The 14,409-nt window shown below is 56.2% G+C and overlaps 1 protein-coding gene across 2 annotated transcripts in view; it reads right to left on the bottom strand.

The window, feature by feature from the left end:
• SEMA3F (semaphorin 3F) overlaps positions 1 to 14,409 on the bottom strand; it is a 42,307-nt gene that overhangs the window by 5,951 nt on the left and 21,947 nt on the right. The window contains exons 3-14 of one of the 2 annotated variants that reach the window (XM_062585799.1): positions 11,356 to 11,516; positions 10,990 to 11,052; positions 10,152 to 10,271; positions 8,213 to 8,302; positions 5,088 to 5,181; positions 4,541 to 4,660; positions 3,421 to 3,560; positions 3,220 to 3,334; positions 2,842 to 2,911; positions 2,398 to 2,542; positions 1,895 to 2,117; positions 1,187 to 1,275 (exon numbers count right to left, since the gene is read on the bottom strand). In XM_062585799.1, coding sequence (XP_062441783.1) covers positions 1,187 to 1,275; positions 1,895 to 2,117; positions 2,398 to 2,542; positions 2,842 to 2,911; positions 3,220 to 3,334; positions 3,421 to 3,560; positions 4,541 to 4,660; positions 5,088 to 5,181; positions 8,213 to 8,302; positions 10,152 to 10,271; positions 10,990 to 11,052; positions 11,356 to 11,516 — 1,430 coding nt within the window. The remainder of the gene's footprint in view (positions 1 to 1,186; positions 1,276 to 1,894; positions 2,118 to 2,397; positions 2,543 to 2,841; positions 2,912 to 3,219; positions 3,335 to 3,420; positions 3,561 to 4,540; positions 4,661 to 5,087; positions 5,182 to 8,212; positions 8,303 to 10,151; positions 10,272 to 10,989; positions 11,053 to 11,355; positions 11,517 to 14,409) is intronic. The other variant, XM_062585800.1, reaches the window with a different exon arrangement.

The raw sequence follows: 14,409 nt of genomic DNA, 5'->3' as shown, positions 1-14,409 counted from the left end.
TTGAGCACTGGCTGAAAGGCAGAGCTCAAAGGGTTATCATCAGTGTCACAAAGTGTCACTGAGTCTAGTTGCAGGCCTGCGGCTAGTGGAGTTCCCCAGGGCTCAGTACTGGCTCCCATGCTGTTCAGCTTCTTCATCAATGACCTGGACGAAGGGACAGAGTGCCTCCTCAGCAAGTGTGCTAAAGATACCATGCTGGAGGTGTGGTTGCTACAGCTGAGGGCTGTGCTGCCATTCAGAGAGACCTGGCCAGGCTGGAGAGCTGGGCGGAGAGGAACCTCCTGAGGTTCAACAAGGGGAAGTGCAGAGTCCTGCACTTAGGGGGAAATAACCTTATGCACCACTACAGGCTGGGGGCTGAGCTGCTGTAAAGCAGCTCTGCAGAGAAGGAGCTGGGAGTTTTGATGGACAACAATTTGACCATGAGCCAGCAATGTGCTCTTTTAGCCAAGTAGGTCAATGACACCCTGGGGTGCATTAGGAAGAGAGTGTTGCCAGCAAGTTGTGGGAGGTGATCCTGCCCCTCTGCTCAGCCCTGGTGAGGCCACATCTTGAGTACTATGTCCAGTTCTGGGCCCCCCCAGCACAAGAGAGACATGGAGCTACTGGAGAGAGTCTAGCGTAGGGCTACAAATATGATCAGAGGGCTGGAGCATCTCTCTAACGAGGAAAGGCTGCGAGAGCTGGGCCTGTTTAGTCTGAAGAAGGGAAGACTGAGAGAGAATCTTATCAATGTCTACAAATACCTTAAGGGAGGATGTCAAGAGAATGGGGCCATACTCTTTTCAGTGGTGCCAAGCAACAGGCCAAGAGGCAACGGGTACAAACTGAAACACAGGAAGTTCTGTCTGAATATAAGGAAGACCTTCTCTACTGTGAGAGTGACAGAGCACTGGAAGAGGTTGCCCAGAGAGATTGTGGAATCTCCTTCTCTGGAGATATTCAAAACTCGCCTGGATGTGATTCTGTCTAACGTGCTCTAGGTGGTCCTTCTTGACCAGGGGGTTTGGACAAGATGATCTCCAGATGTCCCTTCCAACCTCAACCATTCTTTGATTCTGCGATTCTGTGTCCTATCAGCTCTAGGCCAGCACTGGGCAACACGGGGTAGGCTGGGGCAGTGGAGTAAGGTCAGGGTATGGATATTCAGAGCTCTGAGCAAGGGGCAGGAGAGATTGGTCCTTACCTTGAACACCTCAATCTCTTCCAGCATCAGCTCCTCAGTCTCCATGTCATCCCGGGGTAGTACTATGACTTTCTGCACAGTGCCTCGATCTGCAAGACATCACAGTGGATGGCTGTTCAGTGCCATAGGCTGGGCACCTGCATCCCCCATCCTCCTGGGAAGGCAGTCCCTGCTGGGGTAAGGGTCAGAAGGGCCCTCAACTCCAACCCCATCCCCATCCCCATAGTGCTGCAGTGGACAACTGTCTGTGGTGCAGCTCACCAGCTCAAGTAATTGCCCCTCACTAGGGACTGCTGCTGCCCAGGATGGGGGGGATCCAGCAGCCAGTGCATAAGCCTCTGCTGCCTGCTCAGAAGCAAGGAGCTCAGCTGTGTGTGCACCAATAACTCACTGGGGAATAGCTTCCAGGCTGAGATCTGCTGCAGTATGCAAAATGGCCTATTTATCCATGGGAAAAGGCTAAATCATGGGGCCCTGGGATGGGCAGGGGAAGGACCAGGCTGGATCACAGAGTCCTAAGACAGGCATTGGGGCAGGGGAAGGACCAGGCTGCATTGTAGGACCCATGGCACAGGGGTCTTAGTCCGTTGCCCCACTCCAACGTGGGATCTGGAAGGGCACCATGATCTTGCCAGCCCTGGCGGTGCCCCTGCCCTCCCAGGTGGCACTGGTGCATGCTGTGTTCTCTGCGGTGTGCGGCGTGGGTACCTGTGCCCAGGAAAAGCACCTCATAGCGCCCATCTGCTGCATCCACCTGGTCGACGGCGATGGTGGTGAAGCGATAGTTGACGTTGCTGCGCACTACTAGTGGCTGGCGGTGGGTTGGGTATATGGCGTGGTACATCAGTGGGTGTGCGCACATGAAGTTGATCACCTCATCAGGATAATCCTTGGTTGACTTCATGGATGGTGTAAACGTCCCCCCGGGGCACTGCAACACAGGACAGTGGATGAAACATCACCCACACTCATGGAGTTGCCAGGCTGGGTGCTTGCTCTGGCCCAGTTAACAGATTTACCCAGCCTCTCCTTGGTGGGGTTGTGCCTAGGCCATAAGCCAGAACCAGTCTCCTGCCATGGTCAGGTTCTGAGCTACCCCACGCACAAGGAGGGCGCTGGCTCCCTGGTATTGCTGGGCACACACAGGCCCTCTACCCCACGCAACCTGCTGTTGTACTGACTGGAGGCCTTCATGCCTGCAGGGTACTTACGGTGCCTGGCCGGGGATAAGGCATTTTGCCTGTGTAGGGCATCCACTGGTAGTTGGGGCCCTCCTTGTGTGCAAAGGGCCCATTGAACACCATGCGGATATCGGCCATGGAGTAGACGCACACAGCGGAGCCTTTGAAAACGGATCTAGAAGGAGGGGAGTCAGCACAGCCTTAGAGATTTGGTATTGCCTTCAGGTTGGCACTGCCAGATCCCCCAGCAGAGCAACCCACCCCACTTGTGCTACAGCATTGCCAAACCCTCAGATGGGCACTGCATGGCAGCTGGGGGGTGCTGACCTTGGCCAACTCTCCAGACTGCTTTATGGGGTGGGTGGCTTTGGCTGTGGTGGGCACCCGTGTGCAGTGGCCCCTGAAGCCCACAAGCTGTCCTTGGGACCCCATGTGGCCACATGGTATGGCTGCCATAGGACTGACGGCACTCACCCTGAAGCAGAGAACACAGCATAGATGACAGGATTCTTGGTGTCCTGTGTCTGCTGGATGAAGACATCCTCTTGGGACAGAAGTAAGAGAGTGTCATCAGCAGGAAGATGGGCAGGGACCACCTCGCCGCAGGCACCAGGGCAGCAAGCGGGGCCACAAGGGTGGATGTAGCTCCTGGCTCCTCCGGCCTCTCTCAGTGAGAGGGCATGGTTGGTAGGAGTTGGGAGCAGCAATAGACTCCTGGCCATCCCCAGAATACAGGGTGCCAGAGAGGTGGTGTGTGGAAGAGGGGAAGTGGGTACAGAAGGATCCTGGCATGGGGGGCCATCAAAGTGGTCCTGACCCTCTCTATCCCCATGGACCCCTGCCCACACTCACGGAGCTCATCGAAGTGTGTTTCGATCCCATCGGGTCCTGGCACAGAGCAGGTAAGTCGGGCCTTCAGGAATGTGCTCCACTTGTTCACCAGGCAGCAGTGGCCTCCATCGTCATTCTGGGGCAAGATGAACCCCAGGTATGTCACCACCCCATACCCCTGCCCACACAGCTCCTTGCAGGGTCACAGGCTGGCACACATACCAGACAGATGCGCCCAATGCGGGAATAGACACCTGGGCTCTGCGGGGCATCAGCCGATTTTTCCCGGAAGAAGAAGTAGAGTTTGTCATCGTTCCTCTCACTACTGTCAGGGATGAGCTGGGCATGGACGAATGCTGGGTCTGGAATGGCATGACATAGTCAGCCCAGCAGCATCTCCACCTGGCCCATGTGATGCCAGCACCCCGTGAACCCATCACAGCAGGATGATGAGCCCACCAATATAAACCAACCCCTGGAAACCACTGTGGTGGTCACAGGGGTAACCAACTCTCAGCCATATCTGAGGAACCAGAGGCTCCAGGGTTGCCTCTGAGATGGGTCTCTCCTGTGGTCATCAGTGCTCCAATGACTGCAGGGGATCAGAGCATCCTTAGCTCCAGGGTCTGCAGGGTCCAGGGCTCCAGCAACTCCAAAAGCAAGTCTATGGGAACCAGTCTTCCCCCTCGGGGTGGGGGGGGAGCCACACAGCTCAGAAGGAAGTATTTCCCTGCCATCCATCAGCTCATTCCCAGCCTATGCTGACAGCTCCCCCTCTTCAGGTTACTGCCCTGACAGCTCCCAGGCACAGCAGGATCATCCGATCCGCTCTGCTCTGTTTACTCAGCTGCCTTGGCTGCCCCATGGCTGGAGGGGCTCCAAGGGGGGCAGGATGAGCGCTCAGGGTCACTGATTGCAGGTGACATGGTTGACATCTCACCCCTGCATAAACCCAGGCACGGGCCCTGACAGGGCCAGTACTATTGCCCACCAGCTGGCCAGTTCCACTGCCCAGCAGGGGCACCATTAGCTGTCTGTCACCATGCTCCACATAGCCATCCCTCCATCTGTCTGTCCTAGGAGATTCCCACTATTCATCCATCCATCCATTCATCCATCAGTCCAGCAATCTGTCCTCAAGAGTCCTCTTTAGTTCCCTCTTCCAGCCCAGATTCCCCCATCCATCCATCCATCCATCATCCATCCATTCATCTGTCCATTCATCCCATAGCACTTCTCTGCCTGTCCATGCTGCCTACTGTCTCTCTAGCCTATGAGAAGGATGCAGCATGGTGAGGTCACTGGGAAACAGTAAGCTGAGCCAAGGACACCCCAAACTCACCATTGAGCCAGCGTGAATTGTACTGGTCCGTCCTCATGGCCGTCTGTTTGCCCATGGTACGAAAGATGGCTGCATCAGTGCCCATGAAGTCAATGTAGACACCAGCATAAAGCTCTTCATCTGCAGATGGGAGAACAGATATCGGCTAGCCCCATAGGATCCTCAACTCATCCTACCTGGGCACCTCTATCTCCTTTCTTTCCCACTCTCAGAGATCCTTCTCCTACTGTCTCCAGGCTCTGTCCAGTCCTGGTCCTGGCTGTTAGCCCCTAGGCAATGTGTTGCACGAGAGACACTGCCTGTGGCCATGTTGAAGAGCACAGCAGGTTGTTACTGGCCTGTAAGGAAAGCCCTCATCCATGGGATCAGGTCTTGTCAGATGCCCAGGGACACTTTGACCAGTTGCCACTGGAGCAGATGGGGGAAGGGGCAGGAGCTCAACTTCTTGGGTATAGTTTGGCAATGCAGAGTGGGATGACTGGAGCACTTGTTTGTCCCCTCTCCCTACCCCCAGGCAACACTGGCCTTGCAAAGATACAGCACTCACTTATTAATGCAGAGACGGTGTCTACTTTGGGGTCGTACGAGCACTTCCCCTTGCCTGACTCCAGTTTGTCTGGCTCCAGGTAGAAGATGTAATCCTAGAGAAGGAAGCAAAACAAAGAGTATATCACATCTTTCACCTCCATCTCTGGGGCACTTTCCAATGCAGAGGCCAACTGTGCCTGCTGGAAATTGAGCTTCTTTTGGAGGTGGAGCACAGAAGCTACAAAACACTACCTGCTGCCAGAAGGCCTGAGGACGCATAGTGCCCAGCATGGACATGGATAGACCACCTCAGAGGTCTGTAGGACTCCCAGAAGGGCTGAGGGCCCAGTGAGCTGCTTCTCTGATGTTGCCGGATGCTGGTCCATCCCCTTCAGAGCACTGATCCATTGCTGCTTGGAGATCCACCAGAGCCACCAGGCTGAAAATGGGGCAACCCCCACATCTGCTTCTTGGCACACACAGCCACCCTCCAGCACTGCTCCTTCCCAGCCACCTCCTTGGTCTGAGGCACATGGGCCTGGCTGTGTTATAAGTTGCAGAGGCTGCTTTTACTGCTCACGGAGCCTCTGACAGAAGCTGCTTGCTTTGATAGGCAGTATTCGGCTGTGGGCATATCTTTGCTGCCAGACCCAACATGTTCCAGTGAGGAGCAGTTTACCACCCATGAGTGGTCACCACTGGGATGGCATCATCACAAGGTGCTGAGCCTGGTCCTGGTGAGATTTGGAGTCAGCTGCCTTACTCTGTTAGGAGCTGCTTTTCCTGCTGCTGCCTCTGCCTTCTCTGAGCAAGTGACACATGGCAAACACAGCACCACTTTATACCCTCATGCCAGGCACTAAACTTGGTCTGCCTCACAGAGACACACATGAAATCAGCTGTCACAACACTTCTGAGCACGCAGGACTCCCAGGCATGCAGAACCCCAAAGAAGCAGCACCAAGACAGCCTATCTATGCACAGCACCTGCCGGGAACCCTGCCGGGTCACTGACAGCCCTCTGTATGCCTGGGCACTCACCACAGCCAACACAACGAAGCTGGGCCAGCAGAGCTACCTGCTCATCCCACATCCTGACTTTGAAAAAGGAGCCAAATACATTGCAACAACTCTTCCTCTGAGGCCTGTCAAAAGGATGAGCAGAGTCTTCACAGGATACCCAGGGTCCAAGAAGACAGGATGGGACAGAGAGCTGATGGCTGGGAAATGAGGAGCATGTCTTCCCCCATGTCTTCCATCAGAGGATTTGCTCATGAAAGCTCTTCTTGGCCCTGAGGCCTGAGTCCAGAGGAGCAGCCAGGGCACACTAGCCCAGTCTGGTGGCCTAGACAACAGGGACTGGCTTGGAACCGGCACAGAGAAAGCCTCAGCCCTGGTGCTGCGTGGAATTGGCCCCTTTACGCAGCCATCTCCATCTCTACAAACTCCTCTGCCAGGGTGCACACTGGTTCCCCAACAGCCCTTGCTTCCCTGGGGTGGGCAAACATTTTATTGGAATAACTTGGATCTCAAAGACACTGCTGGTCCTGACTGCGAAGCTTGACCTGCCCAACAAGGCTAGACCAGCTAGGCAAAAGGAAATCTGCAAGCCCATTCCAGTGCCAGAGCTGCATAGTAAAACAGAATGGCTTGGCAGATGCTGGGACAGCCTTTAGACTCTCATTGCTCAAAATGCATTGATCTCCCCGGAAAGCAGGTGCCGACGACCCCGTAAAGCTGCCCTGGGCATGGCAAGTTCTATTGTACAGGAGCAGGGGGTTATGGAGGGAGGAAAGGCAGTGGGTGCCAGGCAGTAGCTGGAGGAAATCAAACCAAAGCCCTGGCTAGGATCAGATTTCCCTAAAATGAGTGGCTTGGAGTCCTGCTTATTCACCTCCCAGGGCCACAGGCCAAAGATGTGCTGAGTGTTCAGGAGAGAGGGTGGCATTCACTCTAGCTGCAACCAGAGCCATCCAAGGTGAGGCCCTGTTGCAATGGAATAGAAGGTGAAAGGACGCAGTTGGAGACTAAACATGCAGTGGCTAAGGTGAGATGAGTTATGGAGGTCTTAGACCAGTTCTCAGCCCATCTCCAGTGCAGGTCATGGCTAGGGGCAGCCTGGATGGGAAACACTCCTGCATTTTGCACTCAGCTGATGGGTACTGCAGCCCTGTTCATGGGACAAGCCCATCAAGGAGAGGAATGGGGAGGCCTTTTGGGGCCCTAAGGGAATGCCATTGGCAATAGTGTTTCACCAGTTGGCCAAGGGAAAGCAATGGTACCATCTCAGAGCAGTGTGACCAGCCCTTAGCAGCAGCACAAGGCAAGAGTGCCCCCGGCCACTGAGGTGCTAATGGCTGATAGCATCAAACTATCCCCATCTGTCAACCTCCCTTCAAAGGGGAATGGGACATGCGCATTTGGGTCGCAGTGGAGAGTGAGGTGTAGGGGAGATATGGGGGAGATGTAGGCTTCGCAGGTGATACACAGGGCCATGTGGACCCCATGCCCATGCACTGATCTATATTAGTCTGGAGGAGAGAGATTCAAATGGGAGACACTGTCAGGACAGGCAGGGTGCTGGAAGCCTCCTGTGAGAAGTTGGTGATACTGCTGCCTCTGTGATCCCACTTGCCTGTTCTAAAGAAACAAATTCTGCTTGGGGAAGGTGAAGCAGATAGCTTCATCCCCCATGGGCACCAGCAAAAGGCAGCTGTTCAGTGCCATTTTGGTAGGCGCATGGGTTTTGTGTTCTCCCTTGTGAGCAGTGGCATCCCCCATGGCTCTGTCAATGGTTGGCTCTACTTTGAAGGGACACAGAGGGCCTGGGTACAGTGAAAGTAGGCTGAGGAGGGACTGCTGTCCCTGACAGTGTCCCCCACAGGGATCCCAGCCAGGCCTGGGAGAAGGAAGGAGTTAGTGAGAGGAGAGAGGAGACACCAGGCCTTCTGCTGTAGGAAGCTTTGTAGAGAGGGCAAAGGAGATTTTGGTTGGGCACCCCCTGGCAAGGGGTGACCCTGGCCCTGGCCCTGGCAGGCGAGAGGGTCGGGAACACACCGGTGGAAGGGAGAAGGAACCCTAAGCTCAGGTGTGCCCACAGGAGAGGTGGGCATGGCTCTGGCGGGCTCCAAGACCGGTTCCCACCTTGCTTTCCGCTGGTCTCGGGCTGAGGGGGCCGTCGGCTGATCTGCTTTCCCGGCCTCCCGGCTGGACGGGCTGGCTCAGCGGAAATCCCTGGGGAAAAGGAGTAGGGCAGAAAGTTAGCACTGTGGGGCAGGGCGAGGGCCACCCCAGGGTGGGGGTGTGTGGGAGGGAACCAAGACCAGGCGTGAAGGGAGCATGCTGAGCAGCAGAGAGCCACTTCCCCATTCAGATCCCTCCCAGAAAGCTTCCCTCTGGGCAGTGCTGGTCAAGAGGACCTTGGTGTCCCAGCTCTAAGGGTAGGGCTGGCACTGGGCAGGAGCACTGACAACCTTTGCTGATCGGGCAGGCAGTGAGCAGATGGGCTTTGCCCCTTCCAGGTGTAACTCTTTCCCAAGACAAGCCCTGCTTTCATAGGAGTGATTCCTTGAGGCCAAGGACAGCCTGGCATGTGGCAAGGGAGACTGGTGAAGCTGGCTCTGCCACTGCCCATCCAGCTGGCCAGAGAGGGCTCATGACCCAGGACACAACAGTGGAACCAGTCACTCAACTGGAAACTTTCCTCACAGAAGAGCAAGACTCAGAGTCAGTGCTTGGGAGAGACAGTGAGACAAGGAAAACTATAGGCACTGTGGGGCTTTCTGGCCCCAGGGCTCGGGATCCTCTCTCTCCTTTGCATCATGCTCTCTGGAACTCAGATTGGACCACTCATTCTACATGCAGTTGAAGGGGAGACATGATAGCCTTTTTCTGGGGGAGTGCACTGATACTCAACACAGTAGGGGTGCCCAGGATCCCCTTGATCCTCCTCAAATGCTGCAAGGCCCATGAAGTACTGCCCAAAACCCAGTCAAAGAGTGGCACTGATCTGTATAAATCTCTCTCTGTACCTGTGACTGTGTCAGGTAGGCCTCTTCCTCCATGTACAGCACCATGCACCTCACTTGGCTCAGGCTCAGAGCATAGCTTTCTATGACCAGGCTATGCCATGGTAGAGGGCATTACTCAGGATCTGCAACACTAGTTCTGAGGGGACAGACCTTGCAGAGAGCAGACCACAAGTCCAGCAAGCGGAGTCCCCCAGCCATCTTTACTGCACACTATGGCAGTCACCCACGGCATCCTTTGCCCTTGTGCCAGCACTTAGAGAGATCAGGATCCTCCTGGGACCCTCCTACTACCATGAAGCCACCTGATGCCATATAGCTGTCCTCTTGCCTTATGCCAGTTATCAATACGAGGAGCTGGCCAGTGTCATCCTCTCTCACCACCACCTGGGAATGCCACAGTGCAGGGCACAGATGCAGCACTGCCACGCACACTCATGTGCCAGCTCCGCCCACAACAGCAGTGCCCCCTCCTCATGCCAGCTGTGCCACCACAGCATGCCCACTGCATCCTAGTGGCCTATTCATGCTGTTTCTCCCTGAGAAATGCCAGCGCAGGTGCAGTGCCAGGCACTTCCATCCCGTTGGAGAGGCCACTCCATTCCAAGAAGGCGCTCATCCCAAGGCGTTCATGATCCACCAGTGAGTGGTAAGCCAGGCACAGGCATATCCTACGCTCTGTCTGAGAGATGCCGGCAGATGCTGTTCAAGAGGCACCCGTGGGGTGAGAGGTTCGAAGCTGGTGCTGGGGTCCAGCTGCAGCAGCCCAAGTCAGGTGTGAAGAGTGATCCTCAGGCCTTGCTCTGCAGAGATGGCTCAGCCACGCTCAGTGCCATGGTAATATTAGCCACAGAGTCTTTGGTGCAGCCAAGCTGAGACTAGCAAGTCTCTGCCCCCCACCCACTTCCTCCTTGAAACCGTCCTGACACTAGCTCAGGGCACAGATCCAGCCATGCCGAATGCCCTCCTGCATCCAGCTGCAGCCCTGGAATGGCAATGCAAGCACAGCCAGGCCCAGGCACCAGCTCAGCCCCCTCAAACCTTCCACCTCTTACCTGCGCTTTGCGCCCTCGGTTGACAAAGGCACAGATGGGATTGTAGGCCCCAGTGCCACACACGTAGAGGTGGGTCCGGTTCCAGGGCTGGATCAGGCGGATGAAGTTGCCACACTCCCCCTGGGAAGCAGAGGGAGGGGTTGGCAGTCACAGCAAGGACATGGAGTGGACCAGCTCTCATTGCAGCTCACACACCCAACAGAGAGGGCCCAGGCTCACTGGGCACAGATCCTTCCCGTCAGAGGTCAGCTTCTACACTGGGGCAGACACTATGGGGTACTAGACATGAAACAGAAGGGTGTGCACCAGAAGGAAGAGCTGGAGAGCAGGAGGAGATAGGCCGAGGATCTGTGAGACTGGGAGTCTGCTGAAAGGCTGGTATTGGTCTCAGGCAGGCACAGGCTGGCATGGGTCATGGGTTGGCATGGGGCTGGCTTGGCTGAGGGTACAGCCAGTTCTGGCAGGGGGAAGAAAGCAATGTGGGGACCTTTGCCTCTGGCTTCCTCCTAGCATTTGCCCAAGAAGGTCTGCCAGGGCCTGTGTGGCTAAGCAGAGGGGCTGGCAGGACACCATGTAGCAACCTGGAGTGCCACCCTGTCCTGCAGGTGCTGCAGATGCTGCCCAGAAAGGCCAAAGTGCAGTGGCCCTCAGGATGAGATTTCAAAGGGAGGACATGAGGACATGAACTGTAGCCCTGTGATGGCCTCCCCGAGGCTCCCTGAAGTGGGTTAGGGGTGGCCATCAAAAGCCCTGGCATGTCCATGGCCATGACCTGTGATGCAGGGCTCTAGGGAGCTGGCACAATACAGGCATATCCGCCTGTCCTCAGCACACTCACATTGCTGTTCTTGCCTGACAGGATGCACTCCTCAATCCTCTGCTGGGATGCAGGCCAATGGATCTGCAACAATACAAGCAAAGGGAAGATCTGCACTCATGGCCTGGCTTGGTCTCGACCTTGAGTTCTTTGCTGACCCCTCTGTCATTATGGGGGACCCTCCTCCGTCCAAACTCTCAGCTAGTGACCCATACAAAACGGTGTGCTACACTCAGACCACAGCCTCCAAAATGTCTGCCTGTCTCCCGAGCTCTTCAGCCCACAATCCTGTGACCAGGACACTTGATTCAGCCCCGTGTCACCCTCTCCTCTGGCAACCACCCTAGGTCCAGCCCTCTGCTTCCATTGGTGACGACACAAGCTTACGATGAGGGGCTCGCGGTTGATGTCGTGCAGATCCAAGGAGAGGACGTAGTCCTTGCTGCCCACATACATGCGGTCGTGGTCCTCATCCTTGAGCAGGATGCGGTAGTCACTGGAGTTGAGGAGGAAGTTGAAAAAGTGTGCGGTGCCTGTGGCCTTCAGCTCTGCAGGGTAAAGGGGCTCACATCAGTGTGCTAGTACCCCGTGCCCACCATACTCCCCCAGTGTCACACCTGCCTCAGCATTTGGGCACCTGTCTCCAGCATCAACCCCAGCTAGTGGACCCCTTGCTGGTCTAGAACCCATGGGAGAAAGGCGGGCACCTTCCAACCCTGCTGGGCTCATCTGCACCCACTGCGGTGCCCCATTCCCCCTCCAGGAGACAGGTAGAGAACCCAGCAGTGAGCATCACAATGCAGCCATCTCTGGGGCAGGACATATACCACAGCATGGGATGCTGGACAAGCACAGCAGATGCTCACTTTCAGGTGGGGCAGCCAAGGGTAGCTTGGACACAGGCAAGGGGACCTGGGCTCACCCAGTGCCCCTGCCAGCAGAGCCCTCCACTGCATCATGACCCATTGAGTGACACTGCTGTTGTGGGCATTGCCAGGGACACTGGCACCAACAGGTGGGCAGGGCAGGGGGTAACCACCCTCTTGCACTCCAGGCAGCCAGAAGGCATGAAGCAGGCCACCAGTGTTGGCCCTCACAGGCTGTTTTAGGAGATGGCTCTCTAGTAGCCCAGCTGGTGGAGGGGTGAGAGCAGAGCGGAGACTCCGGCAAGGGTCCAAGAGGTGCTTCACACAAATCTCCCAAGGCAGTGATCCTGCCAACAGCTGGGTGGGTGCAAGGGCTCAGCACTGGTGCTTGAGGGTGGGGGCAGTTGGTGTTATGTGGGTGGGTACTGCCAAATGACAGTTCCTGTGCCAGGTGGACAGGATCATCAGAGCCTGCAGGAGGGCTCTGCCCACTCTCCACAGCACCAGGATGCACAGCTGGGTGGGAGAGCCACCTGGTACCCCCCATCCTGCCCTACAACCCCCTGCTAGCCTGCCTTGGTCCCTTGCTAGCTGAGACCATGGGCACATGTGGGATGGAAGTCAAGAGCTAAGAGGAACGGGAAGGGGGTATATTTCTCTGGTGCCCTGGCCAAGCAGCTGTGGCTCTCAAAAGCTCTGCTCTCTGGCCCACTGGCCCTGTCCCCTCCTGCTCCAGTTGCCCCACAGATGTGTTCCTGTGCCCCAACCTGGACATGAGCCTCTTGGACAGGGGATCTGAGACTCAAATTATCTACCTTGCAGGGAGGGGAAGGAGAACTTACCCCCCCACCCCACATGCCCCGTCCTCCCCTCTTGGGAAAGTATTTTTAGCTTGAGTGTGGGAGAAATGAGTGAAAGAAGATAATGAGGGTGATGAATATTCACAAGCACAATGAGGCAGCCAGATGGAAGGCAGAAGTGCTGCAGATGATGTGGGCCAGTGCCAGGGACCATGCAGCAGGGGCCGGGGCACATGCAATGTGGGAAAGCACAGGAGAGCTCTCCCTGAGCCTGCTGCCTCCTTCCATCCATCCCCAGTGCCAGGGGAAGCCCCAATGCCTGCAGCACCACAAGGGCATGACTGCAAGGTTGGACATCACCCCTCTCAGTTGCCATCTCCTGCCCCCTTGATCAGAGGCCACCCTGGTTAGACACCATTCCCATCTACAAGATGCCAGCTCAGTTGTATGCTACCACCATCAGGTGCCATCTCAAATGGATGCCACTTTGATTGGATGCCATCCACATCAGATGCCATGCCACAGTCCCTTCTTGCCTGGAGAGAGTTGTGCCTGTTCTTTGCACCCACCCCAAAGACTGGTGCTGTGGGCAGTTGAACTGGATTAGGGCTGGAAGCCATCTCTCCGCTGCAGGAGTAGAGCATGGCCCCCTTTAATGCCTGAGGGACATGCAGAACAAGGTCTCCACCAGGAAGGAGCTAGTTGGTTTCCAGGCATGGCTGGGCATAGATCCAGTATCTAGCTGCTATTCCCAGCTGGGATGCCAAAAGCCTGAGATCTTCCTGACCTTGTGCTTCCAAAACCCATGGGGACATTCCAGAGGTGCTGCTAGGGTGCCCTTGCCATCCTAGGCAGAGAGCCCCCAGTCCCTGCTAACTCCCACCATGGGGAAGAGCTCACCTCCAACTCTTCTCAGCTCCATTGGGACTTAGGAGTCTGCCCTCCTCAGGGAGAAGAGAAAGGCGAGAGATGGAGGCAGACAACAAGGCTGTGTCCTGCAACTTGGCTTCCGAGTGTTGGCAGAGGGCTGCCCTAGGTTGCGGGCCAGGGTGGATATTTACTGTGCTTAGAGCAGGTCTCCTCCCAGCTCATTGTGTGCCCACATCTGGAGGGCTTCATCTCACACAGCAAGGGAACCTGCCAGGGGGCCCAGTGAGCAGGTAAGCACCTCCAGGGCAAGGAAGGCAACCACCCTTCTGCACAGTCATAGGTCTGTGGGCCCCTGTGGAGCTTGCACCAAGAGCAGCACAGGGGTGTGTGGGTGCTGACAGAGCTGTGGCCTGGGGAATGTAGGTGAGTCTGGCAGCTGGGATACACACATGGTGCCAGGCTTCTCAGTACGAGGGCTGCTGCATGCACATGCCCAGGTGCCCCATGGGGACCCAGCAATCCCATAGTCCAAAACAGCATGAGGACCAGGTGCAGCTACTGTCCCTTGGTGGGCCACGGGCACAGAGCCCAGAACAGGCACCCCTGAGGTATGATTCAGCCACAGCTTCCCATGGTAGGTTTCCTCCTTGGCCCCACTAGGCGCACTTCACTCCAGGAAACGTCTAGGCGTACTCACGGGATGTGACATCAATCTTTCTGCTCCTCCTCCCCACAGCCTCACACTGACCTTGAGGGTCTGCCGGCCCTTCCGCCACCAGCGGTGCTTTCTCAAGGGCGGACGTGGTGCTAATTTGCAAAAAGTCTTGCCCTGACCTCCTGCCAGTGGGGCGGGCTGTCCAGGAAGGCAGCTAACAAGGGGTAGGCTAATAAGCATAGTCTGCAGC

Source organism: Rhea pennata, chromosome 12, assembly GCF_028389875.1.
Source record: "Rhea pennata isolate bPtePen1 chromosome 12, bPtePen1.pri, whole genome shotgun sequence".
Classification (NCBI taxonomy): domain Eukaryota; kingdom Metazoa; phylum Chordata; class Aves; order Rheiformes; family Rheidae; genus Rhea; species Rhea pennata.
The sequence above is the reverse complement of the archived record's forward strand: the minus strand, read 5'-3'. Positions and strand labels throughout refer to the sequence as shown.